The 18,705-nt window shown below is 60.3% G+C and overlaps 1 protein-coding gene and 1 pseudogene across 1 annotated transcript; one reads left to right on the forward strand and one right to left on the reverse strand.

The window, feature by feature from the left end:
• Window positions 1-231: 231 nt before the first annotated feature.
• On the forward strand, window positions 232-9,257 carry TBX2 (T-box transcription factor 2). The gene is made up of 7 exons (XM_035026681.1): window positions 232-930; window positions 2,064-2,331; window positions 3,304-3,450; window positions 4,663-4,739; window positions 4,840-5,003; window positions 5,458-6,095; window positions 8,232-9,257. The coding sequence occupies exons 1-7, from the start codon at window positions 536-538 to the stop codon at window positions 8,679-8,681; spliced, it is 2,139 nt and encodes a 712-aa protein (XP_034882572.1). The 5' UTR covers window positions 232-535; the 3' UTR covers window positions 8,682-9,257.
• Window positions 9,258-11,121: 1,864 nt separating this feature from the next.
• LOC118025131 overlaps window positions 11,122-18,705 on the reverse strand; it is a 28,942-nt pseudogene continuing 21,358 nt past the window's right edge.

Consider the following 18,705-nt stretch of genomic DNA (forward strand, 5'->3'; position numbering starts at 1 on the left):
GGGGCCGGGGCAGGGGGAGGGGTCTCGGGGCCCGCTGGCCCGTCATTGGTTAATATTTTATTCTGTTGACATGTTTTCTTACTGCTGAGGCTTCCGACACCTTCTCCCCGGCCCCCCCTCCCGGCCGGAGCTTGGCTTGAGCTGTCAAAACCCCGCCCCCGGAGACCCACAATTGGTCCAAAAAGCGTAAAATCAGCAATCAAGGGGGGCCTGGCTCGTTAGCGCAGGGGATCCGAGCAGGGCAGGACATGTGAGATAGTCACAGTTTTCCAGAGATCACGACAAGATCTAACCAGTCGCGCGTGGTCCCCGGCGCCGGAGCGGGCCAGCCCAGCCCAGCCCCGCTCAGAGCCCCCGCCACCCCCGCGCCCAGAGCCCAGCGCCCCTCGCCGTGCGCCGGACGGGGAGCCGGGAGAAGCCGCCGCTGCGCTTGCCACCCGAGTCGCCCTTCCTCCGCGCGCGCCGCCGCCCGGGCCGGGGGTCCGAGCCGCGCGCCCCCGGCCCCGGCCCCTGGGCGCCTGGGCCGGATGTCCCGATGAGAGAGCCGGCGCTGGCGGCCAGCGCCATGGCTTACCACCCGTTCCACGCGCCACGGCCGGCCGACTTTCCCATGTCCGCCTTCCTGGCGGCGGCGCAGCCCTCCTTCTTCCCGGCGCTCGCACTGCCGCCCGGCGCGCTGGCCAAGCCGCTGCCCGACCCGGGCCTGGCGGGGGCGGCGGCCGCGGCGGCCGCGGCGGCGGCAGCGGCCGAGGCGGGGCTGCACGTCTCGGCACTCGGCCCGCACCCGCCCGCCGCGCATCTGCGCTCGCTTAAGAGCCTGGAGCCCGAGGACGAGGTGGAGGACGACCCCAAGGTGACGCTGGAGGCCAAGGAGTTGTGGGACCAGTTCCACAAGCTGGGCACCGAGATGGTCATCACCAAGTCTGGGAGGTAGGGCGGCTGGCTGGCCGGCGGGCATGCAGGCGGGCGGGCGGGCTGGGGCACCCGACAGCACCGACCAGCGCCGAGCCCGCCGCTCGCGGCTCGCGGCTCCCGGCTCCGGCTCCGGCCCGGGCCCCGGCGCCACGCTTAGCTCCCACAGACATGCAAGGTGACTTTTCTCATTTGGCACTGAGCGAATTTTTTAAAACTGAACCATCAAAATCTCCCGAATGAAATAAAACGAACACACGCTCCTAAAGAATAGTCCCAACCTTTGTGAGTCCCAAAGCCGAGGAGGCCCCGAGGCTCGGCCCCGGGCGGATCTCCGAGATTTCGGCTGCGGCTCCTCAGCCCTGCCGCCTCGCTCTCCTGCCTCCGGGTCTGGCTCTCGGAGCTCCGGGGAGGTGCAGCATCTCCCGGACTGTCCTCTGACCCTGGAACCCAGAATGAGACTCGCACCATGCTAGGCCCAGGCTGGCCAGCTGCTTCCAGCCCGCCATTCCGATCCGGCAGTAAGCCCCGAGCGGGCCCAGCTGCCGCCTGACCTGGGCTGGGAGCCTTGTCCGGGCCCACGGAGCGAGGAGCTCCCTGCTCACACACCGCTCTAGGCCTTAAAGCCAGAAGAAAATCACAGTCCCCATGCCTCCACCCTTCGACTCAGCCACCGAGAATCCAGGCCTCAGGTTCACCCTCTTCCCCCGAAACTTAAGGTTCTTGTTCGGCTGTAACCCAGTTCCCCAAGCAGACATCTTCTGGTTTTATTTTGGGGAGTTTCAGTCCCCGTGGGCATATCCCCTGAATGAATTTTGGGGAGATTCAAAAGAAGCAGGTGTAATTCTAGGGGGGCCTGGATTTCTTTCCTGGACATCGGCTTTCATCTGGGATGAGGGAGAAAGACAGTCACCAGACCTGAGGATAGGGCCGATGGGAAACCCTATAGTAAGAGAGGGTTTGACAAGCGGAAATGGGATCCCCCAGGAATAACAACCACAGGTGGGGTCTCCCAGGCAGTGAGATGGGGGCAAAGCAGCGACAGCAGGGAAACAGATGGGGAAGCTCCTGGAAGTGGTGCGTGCCCGGGAGTGGGGTCCTCAGACATAAAACCGGGTTCCATGGAGTCTTCCCCTTGCCCTTTCCCGCAGGAGGATGTTTCCCCCCTTCAAGGTGCGAGTCAGCGGCCTGGACAAGAAGGCCAAATACATCCTGCTCATGGACATTGTGGCCGCTGACGATTGCCGGTATAAATTCCATAACTCGCGCTGGATGGTGGCGGGAAAGGCCGACCCTGAGATGCCCAAACGCATGTACATCCACCCGGACAGCCCGGCCACGGGAGAGCAGTGGATGGCCAAGCCTGTGGCTTTCCACAAGCTGAAACTGACCAACAACATCTCCGACAAGCATGGCTTCGTGAGTGCTGGGCGGGCGCAGGGAAGGGGGTCGGATACTGCGCATCCGGTGCCGCAGGGGGTGGGGGCGGGAGAGCAGGCGGCGGGATTCCCCGGAGGGGAGCGCTGGCCGAACCCTCGGAGTGCCCCTGCTCGGGTCACTGCCCTGTGGCCTGTGCTGGCTGACGCTGGGTCCCGAGGGCTCCGCAGGCCTGGGGAATGAAGGGGTTGTGGGGCGGTAAGCTCCAGGCTGCTCATAATCTCGGCTGGGGTCAGGCCTGCCAAAACTCTTCCTAGAGCCCAGCGGGAGGCAGGTGCGACCGGGACTCATTTGTGCAGCCTCTGGTCTTTAACTGCTGAGCTTGGAAGTCCTGCCCCCGACCTCAGCTTTTCCTCGCCCTTCCCCTTGACCCCTGTCCCCATTTCCCCCCCAAACTAGGAGATTCAAAAGTTAAACCAGCCCCCTTCACATCCTAAGACTCCTTTCCCTCCTCCCACAGGCAGATGCCCCACCAGGAGGAGGGAGTTTGGGGGTTCTCTCCGTTTCTGCCTGAGCCAGGCCCCCAGTGAATGGGAGGGGGGAGTTGATGGGGCAAAAGGGACTGCCCATTCAGAGGTAGGGCAGTTGTTGAGCCCCTGGAAGGTCCACATCTTCTCTCGGTGGAGTTACTAGGGGCTTAGCAATGAGCCCAGGAAGAGAGGTTAAGAGTGGAGTTTTATGGGGTTTTTATTTTGTTTTATTTCTGCTTTCAACTGGGGTAATTTTTTTAAGTGGAGAAAGAGAAACTGCGATAAAGAAAACAGGAGAAAATAGAAGAAAAAGAAATATAGGCAAGAAAAGGGGCAGAGAAGACAGGAGAAAATCACAGAGGAGGGGGTGCTGGAGGCAGACGAAGAAAGAGACAGAGACTTGCAAAGAGGTTGGGTCCCCAGGGAGTAGAAGTGCTGGGGCCAAAGGCTGGGGGCTTCCGGCTGACCCGCGCCCTCCCCACAGACGATCCTGAACTCCATGCACAAGTACCAACCGCGCTTCCACATCGTGAGAGCCAACGACATCCTGAAGCTGCCCTACAGCACCTTCCGCACCTACGTGTTCCCGGAGACCGACTTCATTGCGGTCACTGCCTACCAGAATGACAAGGTGCGCTGGGTGGGCAGCGGGCCCAGGCCCTGCACCGACGCCCCCTTACACCTGCAGGCTCCAAGCCATCACTCACATCTGCCCCAAGCCGCCAGGACCCACCCTGCGCCCTCACAGCTCACTCCCCAGCACCAAGTCTTGCATCCGTAAACGCAGCACCCACCGAAATCCCCCAGGCTCCCTCCCAAGTCGGTGACACGTACACACAGGCTCCCCGGGCGCCCGAACAGCTGGGCGCTCGTTGGGGTGGGGATGTTTACTTAGCAATTAGCAGAGACTCCGGGACCGCGCTGACATTTTTACATTTTATTCGTTTATTTCTTGGCTCAGGGACGGGAATTTAAATGAAGAGAGGGAGCCTGAGGCAATCTGCCCTGGCTTCCTGGCGGCTTGGAAACCAGCGATAGGAACCCAGGGCCCAGTTTTCACTCTCCCAGGGGGTGCCAGAGGGCGGGACAGGTGACACAGCTTCCCAAAGCACCCCCCGCATCTGACCAGGCCCCAACCCCTTGGGAGGTGTTTAGAGACTTTTCCTCTAAGTTAAAGGGCTTTTTCTTCTTGCTGCCTTTCTACACTCTCTCTCTAGAGGGGCAGAGAAGCACTCCCTCTGGGCCTGTGCCCGTGTGTACCCCTCTCCAGAGAGTGTCCAAGTGCCCTGCCCGTCATTCTTTTTGTCTTTGTGAGACGATGTGTATGCGGGTATGCGGGCAACCTTTTGGGCGCCTTGGATACGTGTGGAGGTGTGCGGATTCGTTTGGTTCTGTGGGCACTTGTTTGTTTTGTCTGTGTGTGCTTGCGTGTGCGTGGGCCCGTGGGTGTGATCTGTGCCTGTGCTGTGGACTTGCGTGTGCTCTGCTGTCCCTGTGCGCGCCTGCTCAGATGCCCGGTTTGTTTAACTTGAGTGACCGAGTGGCCCTGGGTGCATGCTTGGGCAGATCTCTGCTCTGCGCACAGCTTTGGGCTTGTGTGTAGAAGGTAAGAGAATATGCCTCGAATAAAGTTTTTGGAGGAGAGACCCCCGTGGCTTCCCGCGAGGCCCGCCGGCCTCACCTCGTTCTCCAGCTGGGAGCGTCCTATCCCAGGCGGGCGGGTACCAAGCGGACCTGCGCGGGTCTCTCCTCTGGGCCGGCCTCCTCTGACCTCGGGGTGCCCCAGGCCAGGCTGGAGGAGCCGCTTCCTGACCTGGCGCCGCCCCCTCCGTCCCCCCCGCAGATCACGCAGCTGAAGATCGACAACAACCCGTTTGCCAAGGGCTTCCGGGACACCGGGAATGGCCGGCGGGAGAAAAGGTGAGGGGTGAGCCAGCCGGCTCCACGGAGGGTGCCTAGGCGAGCAGGACGCGGGGCTGTGTGCACGCGCCTCTGACCCGCTCCCTCCGCTCATCCCCAGGAAGCAGCTAACGCTGCCGTCCCTGCGGCTGTACGAGGAACACTGCAAGCCCGAGCGCGACGGCGCGGAGTCGGACGCCTCGTCTTGCGACCCTGCCCCCGCGCGGGAACCGCCACCCTCCCCGGGGTCAGCGCCTAGTCCCCTGCGCCTGCATCGAACCCGAGGTGAGGGTCGGGTGGTCGGACGGGGGTGGAGGTGGGGGGGGTGGAAGGGAGGGACTCCTCAAGGCGCCGGGCTGGCTCTTTGCTCAGCGTCGGGTAACCGGGTAACCGTCAGCAGTGCGTCTGGGACGGGGCATCCGACCCAGGCCTTCCCTGGGAGGGGCGGTCCCCCGTAGCTAGACGATCTGGCTGGACTCCGAGCCAGGCCCCGGGCGCTGTGTGACTCTGGCAGTGAGTTTCCTTTACACGGCTCCGTGTCTCCAGCTCTAAATACGGGGCCTGAGATTAGGTGACCTGCAGCTGCCCCCTGCCCGACGAGGGTCTAGAAGCTCCTCGGACGCGGCTTCCCCGAGAGCAGGCCTTTCCCATCTCTCCGACCCGGCCCAGACGCCGGGGGAGGCCTCGCGTCTGTCTCCCCCCGGGCCCCTGTGACCTCGCGCGCCCTCTCTCCCCGCAGCCGAGGAGAAGTCGTGCGCCGCGGACAGCGACCCAGAGCCGGAGAGGCTGAGCGAGGAGCGCGCGGGGCCGGCGCTAGGCCGCAGCCCGGCCCTGGACAGCGGCAGCCCCCCTCGCTTGACCGAGCCCGAGCGCGCCCGGGAGCGGCCCAGCCCGGAGAGGGGCAAGGAGCCGGCCGAGAGCGGCGGGGACGGCCCGTTCGGCCTGCGGAGCCTAGAGAAGGAGCGCGCCGAAGCGAGGCGGAAGGACGACGGGCGCAAGGAGGCGGGCGAGGGCAAGGAGCCCGGCCTGGCGCCGCTGGTGGTGCAGACGGACAGTGCGTCCCCCCTGGGCGCCGGACACCTGCCGGGCCTGGCTTTCTCTGGCCATCTGCACGGGCAGCAGTTCTTCGGGCCGCTGGGGGCCGGCCAGCCGCTCTTCTTGCACCCGGGACAGTTCGCCATGGGCCCCGGAGCCTTCTCCGCCATGGGCATGGGTCACCTGCTGGCCTCGGTGGCGGGCGGCGGCGGCAGTGGTGGAGGAGGCGGGCCAGGGGCCGCCACCGGGCTGGACGCAGGCGGGCTGGGTCCCGTGGCCAGTGCCGCAAGCACTGCTGCGCCCTTCCCTTTCCACCTCTCCCAGCATATGCTGGCATCTCAGGTAAGGCCCGGGATCTGGAGGGAGAAAGAGCGAGGTGGGCATAGGGCCCGAGGGTGCCACGGGGGCTCTGAGTTTCCCGCGGGCAATGACTCTGTCCTGGCAAGACCCGATGGACACTCTCCAGGACACCTAGATGCAGGGAGACTAAGACTGTGGGTCTAGGGTCTGGCCAGAGCACTGTTTCTGACTCATGTGTGACTCTGGACAAGTCCCTGACCCTCTTTGGGGGTCCCTTCCCTATGCCTCCAGCACCGAGTGGCACCCATTAGACTCTTCCTCTGACAGACTGGATCTGCCTCTGGGTTTTGTGAAGTCCACTTTCCTGGCCTCAGGATGCTTCTCTTGGAAACAAAAACTCTTGGCCCACTGTCAGTCCCGGAAAGGCTTAGATGCCTGGAAAAAGGGAGTAGGAAAATTTGCAATATTTTCTGGACAATCGACCACCACAATGACCCACCTCTCAGATGCCTCTGGCGCCTTTCAGGCCCTCCAGAAAGTCCTCTGACCTGACAAAGAACAGGACTGTTCCTTCCCCGCCCCCCCACCTTGGGTCTCCCAACTCCTCCAGCCACACATCTCAGGGAAGAGGGGCTCAGTTCCCCAGGCCCAGGCTGAAATTCTGAGCTCCCAGGGGAGACTTTATGAAACTGGCCAGCAGCAAAATACGGAGATCCAACAGGGAGAGCGGCCTCTTTGGTTGCTTGGGTGGAATATTCCCTGTGGAAAGATTTGGAATCTCTACATTCATTTTCTTCCCTCTGAGGTTTCTGGCAAATTGAACCCTTGAGATCTTATCTTAAGGGAAGGAAAATAGGAGTTCAGGTCTCAGAAGGCTCCTTTGGTTCAGAAGCAGATACTTTGGAAGTGGGGGAGGGCGTTCTGAAATGGGTTTTTCAGTGTCAGGGATGTGTGGAGTGAGGGAAGCACTCACATCACGTGTATCTGTGGCTCTGAGATGGCAAGGCAGCCTCTGGAAAATGGAGCTCAGGGCTTGGAGGTTTAATGTGCATCCTTGATTCTGTGTGTATGCGAATGCCTCCTCCCCAGCATGGGTCATGGGGAAGTCAGGGCTTCTAGGTACAGCCTGGGCAACAGGTGCAAGACCAGGTTGAGAGTAGGCACTCAGGAGGCATCACTGGGTATCCTGCTAGTGGTCACCTTCCTGTGCCAGGGTAGCCTGGCCCTGGCCATCAGGTAGAGCCAGCTTTGGGGAGGTCTGAAGCCTCCCTCCCACCTCCCCACCTGAGATGCCAGGACTGAAAGCCCAGCAGGGCTTGACCTTCTCGGGAAGGATATTTTCTCATTCCTGACTAAGCTACTTCTTTCCTTCTCCCTGCTTGAGCCAGGCCCGAGGCTCCCTGGAAGCCGAGCGCAGTCAGCTCCCTGCACTCCTCCCCATACCTTCATACTCTGGGGAGTGAGCCATTATCTCAAAGGTCAGATAATCCAAAAGTCGGGCCTCACGGACTCAGACGGTGTTTATCCAGGGTCTCCTGGCTACTGTGCTCTCCACAGGCAGACTTTGAATTCCTTCCTCAGCTGCCGCTGAGGTGCCGCCAGGAGTTCTCTGTAGAATATCCAGGCCAGTTTATAAGCGGATTGGCATCTATGCTCTTCTCCTGGCCCAGGCAGGAGATCCCTGAGCAGGCAGGCAGGTAAAAGGAGAATTTACAGAGCTCCTCCCCTCCCTTGCCTGTGCTTCCTCAGTCCTTTGGGGGGCACCTGCAGAAAGCAGGGCTGGGGAGGACACTGTTCTAAGTGAGCAGAACCGCCCAAGACAGCCAAAGCTGCCGGCTTGCCACCTGGCTCTGTGCCTGCCCAGTTTCCTCCGTCTAGGCCTTTGCCTAGTTGGGCCACCTGGCCTGTCTTTCCCTCACTCGTGCTGTAATACCTGGCACAGAGCTGGACGGCGCCAGACCTCTGCCTCATCACCCGAAGTGGGCTCCCTTCTAACGGGGTTTGGCCCCAGCATCCTGGCTCGTGCCTACCTGTGCTGCTTGGGGTTACAGTTCTGGGAGCTCTGGGCTTCTATTCCTAGAACCGTTGGGTGCTGGTAGACCGCCCCCCAGCCCCCAGCTTCCCCTCAGAACACCTCAGGCAGGATGCCTAACCCTCGTCTCGTTCTGTTTCTTTCAGGGAATCCCAATGCCCACTTTCGGAGGCCTCTTCCCCTACCCCTACACGTACATGGCAGCCGCTGCGGCCGCGGCCTCTGCTCTGCCAGCGACCAGTGCTGCGGCTGCAGCTGCCGCCGCCGGCTCCCTGTCCCGGAGCCACTTTCTGGGCAGTGCCCGGCCCCGCCTGCGTTTCAGCCCCTACCAGATCCCGGTAACGCTCCCGCCCGGCGCGAGCCTCCTCACCACTGGGCTGGCGGCCGAGGGCTCCAAGGCTGCCGGCGGCAACAGCCGCGAGCCCAGCCCGCTGCCGGAGCTGGCTCTCCGCAAGGTTGGGGCCCCTTCCCGGGGTGCCCTGTCACCCAGTGGCCCAGCCAAAGAGGCGGCCAGTGAACTGCAGAGCATCCAGAGACTGGTGAGTGGGCTGGAGAGCCAGCGAGCCCTCTCCCCCGGCAGGGAGTCGCCCAAGTGAGGGGGCTGCCCAGCGGCTCCGCTGCCACGCAGACCTCCCGGGCTGCCTGCCCCTGCTGCTTGGCACGTGTACAGCACAGAATGGGTATTTATTTACATAAAGGAGCGAAAGCGGGCTGCAGCAGCCGGAACAGAGGCCCGCCCGACCAGCCAGCCAGGGCCTGGGACATTTCCCTGGGCCTCACAAGGAACCCAGCTGCCGGGAACGCAGTCGCTTAGGAGCCACTGGTCATGGTCCAGATCTGCTCCAGTGGCAAGGTGGCATTGGCCAGGGGCCCCTCTGGGTCCTCCGGCGCTGTGGGCAGGCCTCATCGCCCCACCCAGCGGCCTCTTCCAGAGCCAGAAGGTGCAGGAGTCAGGGATGGGAGCCTCGGAGAGAAGCCCAGAGCCCCTAGCCTTGGGCCTGGACCGCTTGAGAATCTGCAGTGAGGGATGCTGGGCTCAGTGAAGACTGAAGTCAGTGTAGACTTGAGCTGGGAGGGACCTGTTCTTTTAGTCCTCCCACTTCTTCCCCCCAAAAGACAGGCGCCCCTCCCACCCCTGGGTCAGCGGAGGGAGTGGCACTTCTGCCTTGAGTCCCCAGGGAAAAAAAAAAAGATATTTATGAAATAAATGGTAATTTGTGTAAATAAGCTTTAAGGTTCCCAGAATATGCAAATTGGTATTAATTTATTCAAAGGTGTACATTGCTGTGTACATAATATCTAGAGATTAATTCATAGCATTTAAAATTTCTTTTCATTTTACATGAGCATCTATATTGTACAGGGCTTGGGGGGGGGGTCCTTGGCTGCGGGAGAAGCCCCGACCCCCGGAGGAACTCCCACCCCGCCAGCCCCTCGGCCCCTCCGCCCGGGCTTTGCTCGCCCGGCCCGCGGGCTCCACCTCAGGTTTTCACTTTTCGCTACGGAGCGAGACGAAAAGACAAAAACGCGAGAAAACAATAAAACGCTGCAATGCGAAGTGAACGGCGCTGTGCGCTCTGTGGGCCGCGTGGGGCAGGGGCGCAGCAAGCGCGTAAGGAGGGACTGGAGGCGGGGACACAACGTTGGGCGCCCCCTGCTCGGCGGCAGCTGCACCCCGGGGGCGGCAGCGGGCTGGGGCGGCCGGCGGAGCTGCGAGGCCCGGCGGCGCCTGCGAGGGCCGCGGGCTGGGCCGGGAGGCGCCGAGCCGCTTCGAGCCCCCCTCGCGCTTCCCGCGCCCGCAGCCTCCCAGGCCAGGGGCCGGGCTCCCTCTGCTGGCCGCTCGCCTCGGGCCGCCGCCCCAGCCCCTCCGCACCGGGACTCCGGGCTCCGTCTCTGGGGCTCCAGAGTGGAAACGCATCCCCTTTCAGCGCCTCTGGTAGGCGGAGCTGCTAAGATGGCTGCACCCTACTCCCTCTCTCCCTTCTGAGGAGCTTGGCCGTGGTGCACCCGATATCGCGGACCCTAGAATCCTTTTCCATCTCTCTGCCTCCCGGACCTCAAAAAGCAACAATTCTCGGGGCGCCAGGCTGGCTCAGTCGGTAGAGCATGCGACTCTTGATCTGGAGGTTCTGAGTTCGGACCCCCAGGTGGATGTAGAGATTACTTAGAAAAAAGGAAGAAAAAAGAAACATTTCTCCTTGTCAGGGTTGTTGACTGGAGTGGCAGAATCTAACCTGAGAGTTCTCCCGTGTAACTCATCTAGATCTCTCGGGGGTGTGGGGAGTGTGGGTCAGTAGGCTACTACCTTTCCTGCCTCAGTTTTCCCTGGTATAATAACGGGCTCCGCGGGGCAATCTCTAGGGGTCCCACTGTGTTAGTCTCCATTAGGCACGTTCTTCCCCGCCCCCTCCCCCGCCTACTTCTGCAAGGACAGCTGCCTCCCATCCTTTGAGCTCATCTCTGCTTCATCCAGCCGACAGGTGTCTCCCGCCCCAAATCCTGGTAGTGGGAAGGGGTGGGAGATGGGCCGTCACTCCTTTAACCCACCCTTGGGTCTATCTATGCGTCACTGAGCCCCCACCTCCTTCCCCGTTCTCTCCTCTTTAAGCCTTGGGAGTCCGTGCAGCCCCGGATTTACACGCTGCCTGCCCACCTAGGGCACTTGGCGGGGCGGGAAGCACGGGTCCCCAACTCACCAGGAACACCAGGAATGGTGAGATGAAGGAAGGGTGAAGGTGGAGTTGGAATTGATAGTATCCAGGCCTCCAAGTGCCCTGGACACCTCCGCGGGCCAACACACTCGCAAGGAAAGAGAACCATGTCCGCCTCTCCCAGGGAGGGAGCTGGACCCAGGCTACGCTGAATTCGGTGAGGGGCTTGGCCAGTGAGAGAGTGAATCGGCGCAGAAGGCTGTCCCAGCCCCCAGAGAGTGGGGGGGAGAGGGGCCAGCTTCTTAGCCGCCTCTGACCTTCCGCAGGCAGCACAGAGAAGGGTTAGTCCAGGAACGGGGCGGGCCAGAGAGACCCCTTTCTCAGCTCAAGTAGAATCCCTCGTGGCAGTGTGCTTATTCGAGGTCGCTTTGGGCTCAAAACGCCCCCAAAATTCGAAGAGCAGGGGCGCGTTCACTTCTTCCGGCTTCTCACTGCACGTCTAGGAAGGAAAGCGGGCAAGAGGCGGCGAGTGCTCAGCACTCGGCTGACACCAGGGGGCAGCACCGACCTCAAGCCGCGTGCAGAGGGGGGATCTCGGGGAGGGTCGCTGCAAACGCTAGGCAGGGTGGCCGGCCTCGTTGCGGCCGCATTCTCGCCGCGTGGTTGTTGCCGCGTCCCAGATGGGGCGGAGTGATGCTGCAGGGCCTCGAGAGGCCCCAGGCCCTGAGTGCAGCTTGGGGAGTCGTCCCCCATTCCCCCACCGGCGAGTCACCTCCCGGAGTCGCCCTCGCGGCGCTCCGCTGGGTCGCAGCAGCGAACCTGAGTTCGGCTGCGGGAACCGCGCGGCCAGCAGCAGGGCCTTGCCCCAGACGAAGGCAAGGCCCCTCCCTGGCCCAATTAAGCTACCCGCCTCCCCTGCCTCACATCCCTCATTGTTCCCCGGATCGCCAATTAGCCCGGGCGCCTCGCATCCCGCCGCTCTGGTGCCCCAAGGCCTTCTTAACCCTTCTGGGCCTGGCACCAGGGGCCCTAGACGGCAGAATGGCCCGCGCGCGGATATGTGTGGAGGGTCTGTTTGGGGTGATGGGAGTTGAGGGTTCGCTGCGGGGGCGTGTGCGTTGAGACTGTGGGGTCAGAGAGGGAACTGTGCTTGTGGGTGCGGGATGGTGAGTGTGACTCACGGGATCTTGGGGATCCCAGGGGACGTGGGTGCGGGGGCTCTGTGAGACCCCTAGCGGCGAAGTAGCACGGATCTCGAGACCTAGAGCAACTCACTTCCTCTTAGGTTAACCGTCTTCCGAGCCCCTCCAGCTATCCTCCCCCCCACCCCAAACGCGGCGGCGGAGGAAATGTACAGCATTCGTGGCCTGGCCCCGCCCGCCACCCAGAGGCGCTGAACTGGGGTCCGCCTCTCCCGCGTACCGTGAAGGCCCACTCAGGGCATCCCTTGAAGCTGGAGGGGAACGTTCGGCTTCCTGCTGCCCAGGACCTACACAGGTGAATGCCTCGGCTCGAGTTCCCCACCACCCCCCCTTTTCCCGGATATTGGATGGTTCGAGGGACAGAGTCTCCATGAGATCGAAGTCTAAACGCTGAGCCTGCCTTCTTCCCAGCTTTGGGAAGTACCCCAAATCCAACCCCACTCTTTCCTCTCCTTTGCCGACCTGGATCTCAACGTTTGGAGCACCAGCCCAGCAGGCAGGGGCCGGCGAGGGGCCGAGCGCTCGTGTTCTAGGGACTGGACAGCAGAGGGAAGAGGGCAAAGGGAAAGGAACCTGAGCTCCGGGTCCTCTCCGGGCACTCCCCGGAGAGCGCCCTCGGGAGTGCAGCCTGGTCAGCCCTCGGTGAATGCGTTGATGTCAACGTCGGGTTCGGGGATTCTGATTTGCTCTTGGAGCTCCTTTTGAGCTCTCGGAGGCTCAGATTTGCCCGCCCCACCCCCACACCCACTCCGAAGCACCTGGTTCCCGGAGCCGACGGCCGCTGCTCTTTTCCCGGTTCCTCCCCTGGGTACCTTCCGCAGCTCCCCGCCCAAAGCAAACCCGCTGCTTGCCCCGTCCGCGAGCCGCGATAACTCCCCAAGTGCCCACGAGATGGCGCTCCAGGCCAGGGGCCAGACCGCGGCCGGCCGGCCGGCCGCAGGCTAGAGCAGGAGGTGGGCGCAGAGATCCACAGATGGGCATGAAGACAGAGCCACAGACTGACGTAGTTCCAGGCCTACAGACGGGCACAAGCACCAGAGGGACCAAGAGGCTCCGCAGAGGCCGAATGGGGCTGTGGTGGGGCTGCAGACACACGACCACGAGCGAGGCTTCTTTCCTTCCCCTTGGGACTGTCCTAGGGTGCCAGCTCCCCGACCTGCGAGACCCTGGCTGAAAAACCACCCGGCTACCTTCTGTGTGCCCGGCTGGGCTGGGGACTTCCCAAGGTCCCGACTCTGGCCTTCCATGCCTGTCAAGCGGGGGTATGGGCTTGGGTCCCCCGCATGCCCGACAAACTGCTTTGGCCTGCGGGGCCGACTGGACGGTGCAGCGGTGCGGGATAGGAGGCTGAGGCAGCTCAGCGGCCGAAGGGCGGGATCCAGTGCTCCTCCCGCCCAGAAGTCAGCCTAAACTCCTTCCTCCAGCTCCACACCGTTTCCACTGCGGTCTTGGGCCGGGGGCGGGGGGGTGTGGGGTGGGGGCGTACAGGATGGGGCCCCTGGGACGAGCCCTGCGGAGCTGCTCTGGTGACCTGCTGTAACTCCTGGGCTCCAGAAGCCCTGGGGAAGCTTTGGGGCTGCATTATTCCAGTGGGAGGTGGTGGGGAATGGGGAAAGCACAGCGGGCAGCCTGAGAATCTCTCCCTTGGGTTAAAAGCCACCAAGGCTCTGGGTCAAGTTTGAACGGGAGGGGAAAGGTGAGGCCAGATTGCTACTTTGATTTGGGGTGGGGGGAAGGCTTTGGAAGTCTGATTCCAGCTGACCCTTAACGTTCCTGGATGAGCTCTGGCACTCTGGGAGATCATCTCCTTTATTATTAACTAAAGGCACATAGCTAGAAAGCAGCCCAGTCCACACCAGCTAGGGTGATTTCCAACAGGATACAGTCACCAGCTTGTTGTGACCCCAGCCAGGTGTCTTCCCTGCACTAGGCTTCCAGCTCCCTCCTCTTCAATGTCTAACACGCAGGATAGGATCAAACCTTTGGTACTTCAATAGTTATCTACACATTCATCTACTGCTAGCAGGGGAGTAGGTAGGAGGCTAAGCTCTGGCTCCAGCTGTGAGACCATGGACAATGTGACTTTCTTCTCTGGGCCCCAGAATCCTCTTCCTGAGAATAAGTGGTTTGGGCCAAAATCAATTGGATCTGTGAGTGACCCCTCGACCTGGGTCCAATCCCCAGGGATCCCGCACCTCAACTACTTCCTACAAGAGGCAGAGCCTCTACTTCTATTTAGTGTTTGAGGAACCTAAGCCTGAGGGGTACTGTTGTTGCTGGCGTGCTTGGTTTGGGGGCAGGGCTGGTGGCCAGGATGAATTCACAACTGGGGAAGTGCATTCCAGGTCCTGAAGTTCTCGGGGAAGCGACTGGTTCCAGCTGCCTCAAACCCTTGTGGGACGTGGTTATTTCCTCCCTTACTTTCCACCTTGGAGCAAACTGTAGGCAAGCCACAGACTGGTGGAGGGTGACTTGGCCACCTGGCACCAGTGTGTTGAGTTCCTAAGGAGACCAGGGGACACCAAGGGGGGACATTCTAATGCCCATGTTGAAGGATGCCCCCCACATCTGGGATACCCAAGAGGCTAACTCCTTACCTGTGTGGAAGGCTTTATTCAAAGCACCTGCACCCATGGGCTCCCACTGAACCTTCACTGGCAGGGTGTTGGCTATGAATCCCCATTTCAGGGATAAAGACACTGAGGTTCAGAGAAATAAAAGGAGATGCCTCAGGCTAGCCAGTGAATAAAGGAGGAGGTCTTTTGAAATCCCATGGGCCTGATCCTTGGAAATGTGAGCTGATAAGGGATCAGGGGTAAAGTCAGCCACGGCTGGGAAAGGGCAGGGAGTCTGGGCAAACACCCTCTGGCCCAGCTGAAGGCATTTCCATGAAAGCAGCAGGCCGACTCAGAGCCTAATGCAGGAGACCAGGGCCAGAGTGGCCTCCCTGCTTCACATCAGCCCAGCAGGGCCTGCCAGGGACCCCTGGTGGGGGCAGAGACTTCTGTGTGAAACCATAGCAGGAGTGTCCATGGGTTACCTGAGATGTCACTTAGCAAGGGCTTAGCTCAGACATGGATCAGGTTTGCTCTCCTTATTATTGATTTCCATCCCAAAGAGCGTAAGATATCCTCAGGCCCTAAGGGGAGGAGCTGTAGAGCCCCTACTGTGTGCTTCACACTGGGCTTGCATTTTCTTATTAGTTCTAGGCACTGGGCAGTGGGTATGATTACTCCCATTTTACAGAGGAGAAAACCAAGGCTTGGACATGCCTGAGGTCACACAGCTGCTAAGAAGCAGGTCAGGAGCCACACCAAGGTCTGGCTCCCCCCTAGCCTGTGCTCTTTCCTGGACGCCTCAGATTTCCTGCTTTACAGAACCTGGGGTTTCTGAGTCCCACCAGGCATTTGGCCCAGCCCCATGCAGCTGGCTCTTATGGGACTGGTGCTTATTCAGCCCTGGTCTGGCTGGCCCATTTCTTTGCCCTGTCCCAACTTTGGGTCTTATTCCCTCTTCGAGGGGCTGTCCACCCTTCCAGCTTTGGCCTCTCAGAGCTGTCCTGGTGTGTTCATGGCAGTTCTAGTTTTATTATTGATATCATGAGTTCTGAGAAACCCCTTAGAAGTCACCCAGTAGGCACCCTACCTTTCACACACAGACACCCACCCAGATTCCTCCTATAGACAGCCATGCTTGCACACCCATGGAGACGCACACATAGTGTGCTAATACCCCCTCCCACAGACACACAGATGTATACATGTATGGACCCCCCCCACAGGCACACTCATTTAACAACACATACCAACACACAGATATACCTACACATATACACAGACTTGCACACTCACACGGACGCACATGCATGCAAACACGCAGAGATATGCCTACACAAAGACACTTGGTGGTTTTCCACAGAGAAACCACCTCTCCAGACTCTCTGAGGCTCTCCTGAGCCCCCAGTTTGCTGGAACCAAGCCCATTCCCACCCCACCCCTCAGCATCACCACATCTGCTCTGGGAAGGGATATATTTGTTTAAGGTCTCTGTCTCCTATGAGATCATTGGCTCCCTCAAGGCGAGGCTGGTGTCTGTTGGGCTTATTGCTAGGTCCCCCGACCTAAAACTGCTTAATAAACACATGGCAGGCGTGTGTAAAGCATTTGCTGAATGGAAGAAAGGAAGGAAGGAAGGAAGGACACCCTTTGGAAGCAGGGCCCACACCTGGTCCCTCCAGGATATGCTTGCCCAGGCCCAGAAGCCCCTGCTCCAAGTCCACTTGGCATTGGCCACAGAGAGCCCCTGAGGGCCAACAGGGGCTCCTTTCTGCCCTGAGGAACTGAGTCCCAGGGAGGGTGTACATCTTGCCTGAGGACTTGCCTCTGCAGGAAAATACTCCAGAATGCTGTAGTCTGAATTTTTGTATCATCCCAAAATTCATTACCCAGGTGCTGGTATTAGGAGGTAGAACTTTGGGGAGGTAATTGGGTCACAAGGACAGAGTCCTCATGAATGGGATTAGTGCTGTTATAAAAGAGACCCTTCCCCTTTCCACCAGGTGAGGATGTGATGAGACATCTGCCACCCAGAAGAGGTTCCTCACCTGGCCCTGCTGGCCCTCTGATCTCAGACTTCCAATCTCCAAAACTGTGAGAAATAAATGCGTGTGGTTTCTCAGGCACCCTGTCTGTGGTATTATGTTATAGCAGCCCAAGGGGACTAAAGGCCCCCCACGCCCAAGCCCTCCCAGCCCTCAACCCTTCTCTCCAGCCATGCTGGGTGATGCTCTATTTTTGAGAGGCTCTGGGCCCTCTGGCCTCTGGGCCTTTGCTGCTGCTGAGCCCCTGCCTTGAGTAACAACTTTACCTGCCACCCCAACTCCAGGGCAAGCCTCTCCACCCGGGACCCTTGAGAGGCTCCCAGCAGGTCTGCCCGCCCACGGTTCCTGCTAGCCAAGACTTTCCTGAAACATGGATGAGAAGGGGTCACTGCCCTATTTAAAGGCCTCCCAAGGGGGCACCTGGGTGGCTCAGTCGGTTGAGCGTCTGCCTTCAGCTCAGGTCATGATCTCAGGGTCCTGGGATCGAGCCCCATATCGGGCTCCCTGCTTTGCAGGGAGTCTACTTCTCCCTTTGCCTCTGCCCTCCCCTGTGCTCTCTCTCTTGCTCAATCTTTCTCACAAATAAATAAAATCTTAAAAAAAAAAAAAAAGTAAATAAAGGCTTCCCATGATCTTGGTGTCCAGAATCCTCAACCTGACAGTGAGTTCTGCCTACGAGCCCCACCCTGCCCCCCTATTCCCCCCACCCCACCCCAGGGCTCTATCCTCACTATCCACCTACCCAGGTCTAGGTTAATCTTGCCGATCTTGCCTCATGTCTTTCTCACACTCACACGCTCTTCCCTCTGCCTGGGATCTTTTCCTGTCTTCCTTCAAAACTTGGCCTACTGCTCCCTTCTCGGAAGCTTCCCCTTGACCTCCTCCCTTCTGGGTAAGGTGCCCACACACAATGCTCTATAGTTAGTATTCAATGAATGAGTGACTTGGGCTAATCACTTCCCCTCCCCCTTCACTTCCTCCCCATGGAGATAAGAGTACCTAGCACGAGGCTGGTTTTGGTTGAGATGCTATTTAGAACAGTGGATACTGCTTCTCTGCTCTCCTCCTGAGAGGAGCCCAGGGGCTCCTGGGGATGGGGTCCTGGGGGCCATCTAGAGACAGAGCCAATTCCCCTCAGTCCTGGGCACCTAACCAAAGTTCGGTGACCCCTCCTGCCCTGGAGGCCAGCACAGGCCAATGAGACCTGGCCTCCTGGGGTGACAGGTTATCAAGTCCCTGAGCCTGGGGAAGCTGGCCTAGACTTGAGCGCCTGTGTGTTGGGGTGTCTGTGGCTGGGGACAGAGCCCCCACAGCGGACTGTTCTGCTGCAGAGAAATCCTGAGGGCCATGAACCCCAGTGTACATGTCCCTTGACGGGGCCTCCTCTCTCTCCTACAGAACCCAGGCCCAGGGAACGGGTGTTTCTTCCTGGAGGGTTTGCTGGTGACCTGACTGCTCAGTGGGACCTGCGAGCTCCCTGGGCCACGCGGCAGTGGCGACCTCCTACCACTAGATGGAGATCTGGAGTTGTCCAGGCCTGGAACCTAGAGCTCTGGCTTCTGTGGCCCAGAGTCCCTGCCCCTCCTGCCTTAGGCCTGTTTCAGTTCAACGGTTCCCAACCTTCCTGACTGTTGCCTCTGGGGGATCCAAGCCTGCGTCCTGTGCCTCCATTCTAATTTCTGGCTAGGTCCTGCTGCCAGGCAATGAGGCTGAGGGAAGTGAATGACCACGGACTTCATGTAGCCAGAGTCCTGAGTTCAAATTCCAGTTGCACGTCTCGCTCTGTGGCTTTGACCCCTTGAACCTCATGTGTCCTCATCTCTAAAAAAAAAAGGCCTTGTGTCTACTTATTCTGCAAAGGGCAAGAGGAAACGTGGCTCCCTGATTGCCACACAGAGAGGGTGGGGAATTGTATTGCTCCGGCTCAGAAGCTGACCCAGGAGGAGGGACTGAACACAAGGCGGTCCCCATTTGCCTCATCCAACCTTCCCCTGGAGCTCCTTGCTCTCAGGGCCCTGTGGGGCCCCAAGGAAGCATGGCCCCGTCCCCTCCAGGTTGCCCACAGGCAGGCATAGGATAGAACATGGCAGGGGGCGCCTGGCTGGCTCAGTGGGTGGAGAGTGGGACACTTGAGCTCAGAGTTGTAAGTTTGAGCCCCTCGTTGGGT

The sequence above is a fragment of the Mirounga leonina genome, unplaced genomic scaffold, assembly GCF_011800145.1.
Source record: "Mirounga leonina isolate KUSES-001 unplaced genomic scaffold, KU_Mleo_1.0 Mir_200, whole genome shotgun sequence".
Lineage (NCBI taxonomy): Eukaryota > Metazoa > Chordata > Mammalia > Carnivora > Phocidae > Mirounga > Mirounga leonina.

What these genes read in the sequence shown, in the direction of transcription:
- TBX2 (XM_035026681.1), top strand. Translation starts at nt 536, where the DNA reads ATGAGAGAGCCGGCGCTGGCGGCCAGCGCCATGGCTTACCACCCGTTC. An exon ending in TCTCCGACAAGCATGGCTTC is followed by an intron (nt 2,332 to 3,303) that starts GTGAGTGCTGGG and finishes CCCTCCCCACAG; the next exon opens with ACGATCCTGAACTCCATGCA. An exon ending in GCGCCTGCATCGAACCCGAG is followed by an intron (nt 5,004 to 5,457) that starts GTGAGGGTCGGG and finishes CTCTCCCCGCAG; the next exon opens with CCGAGGAGAAGTCGTGCGCC.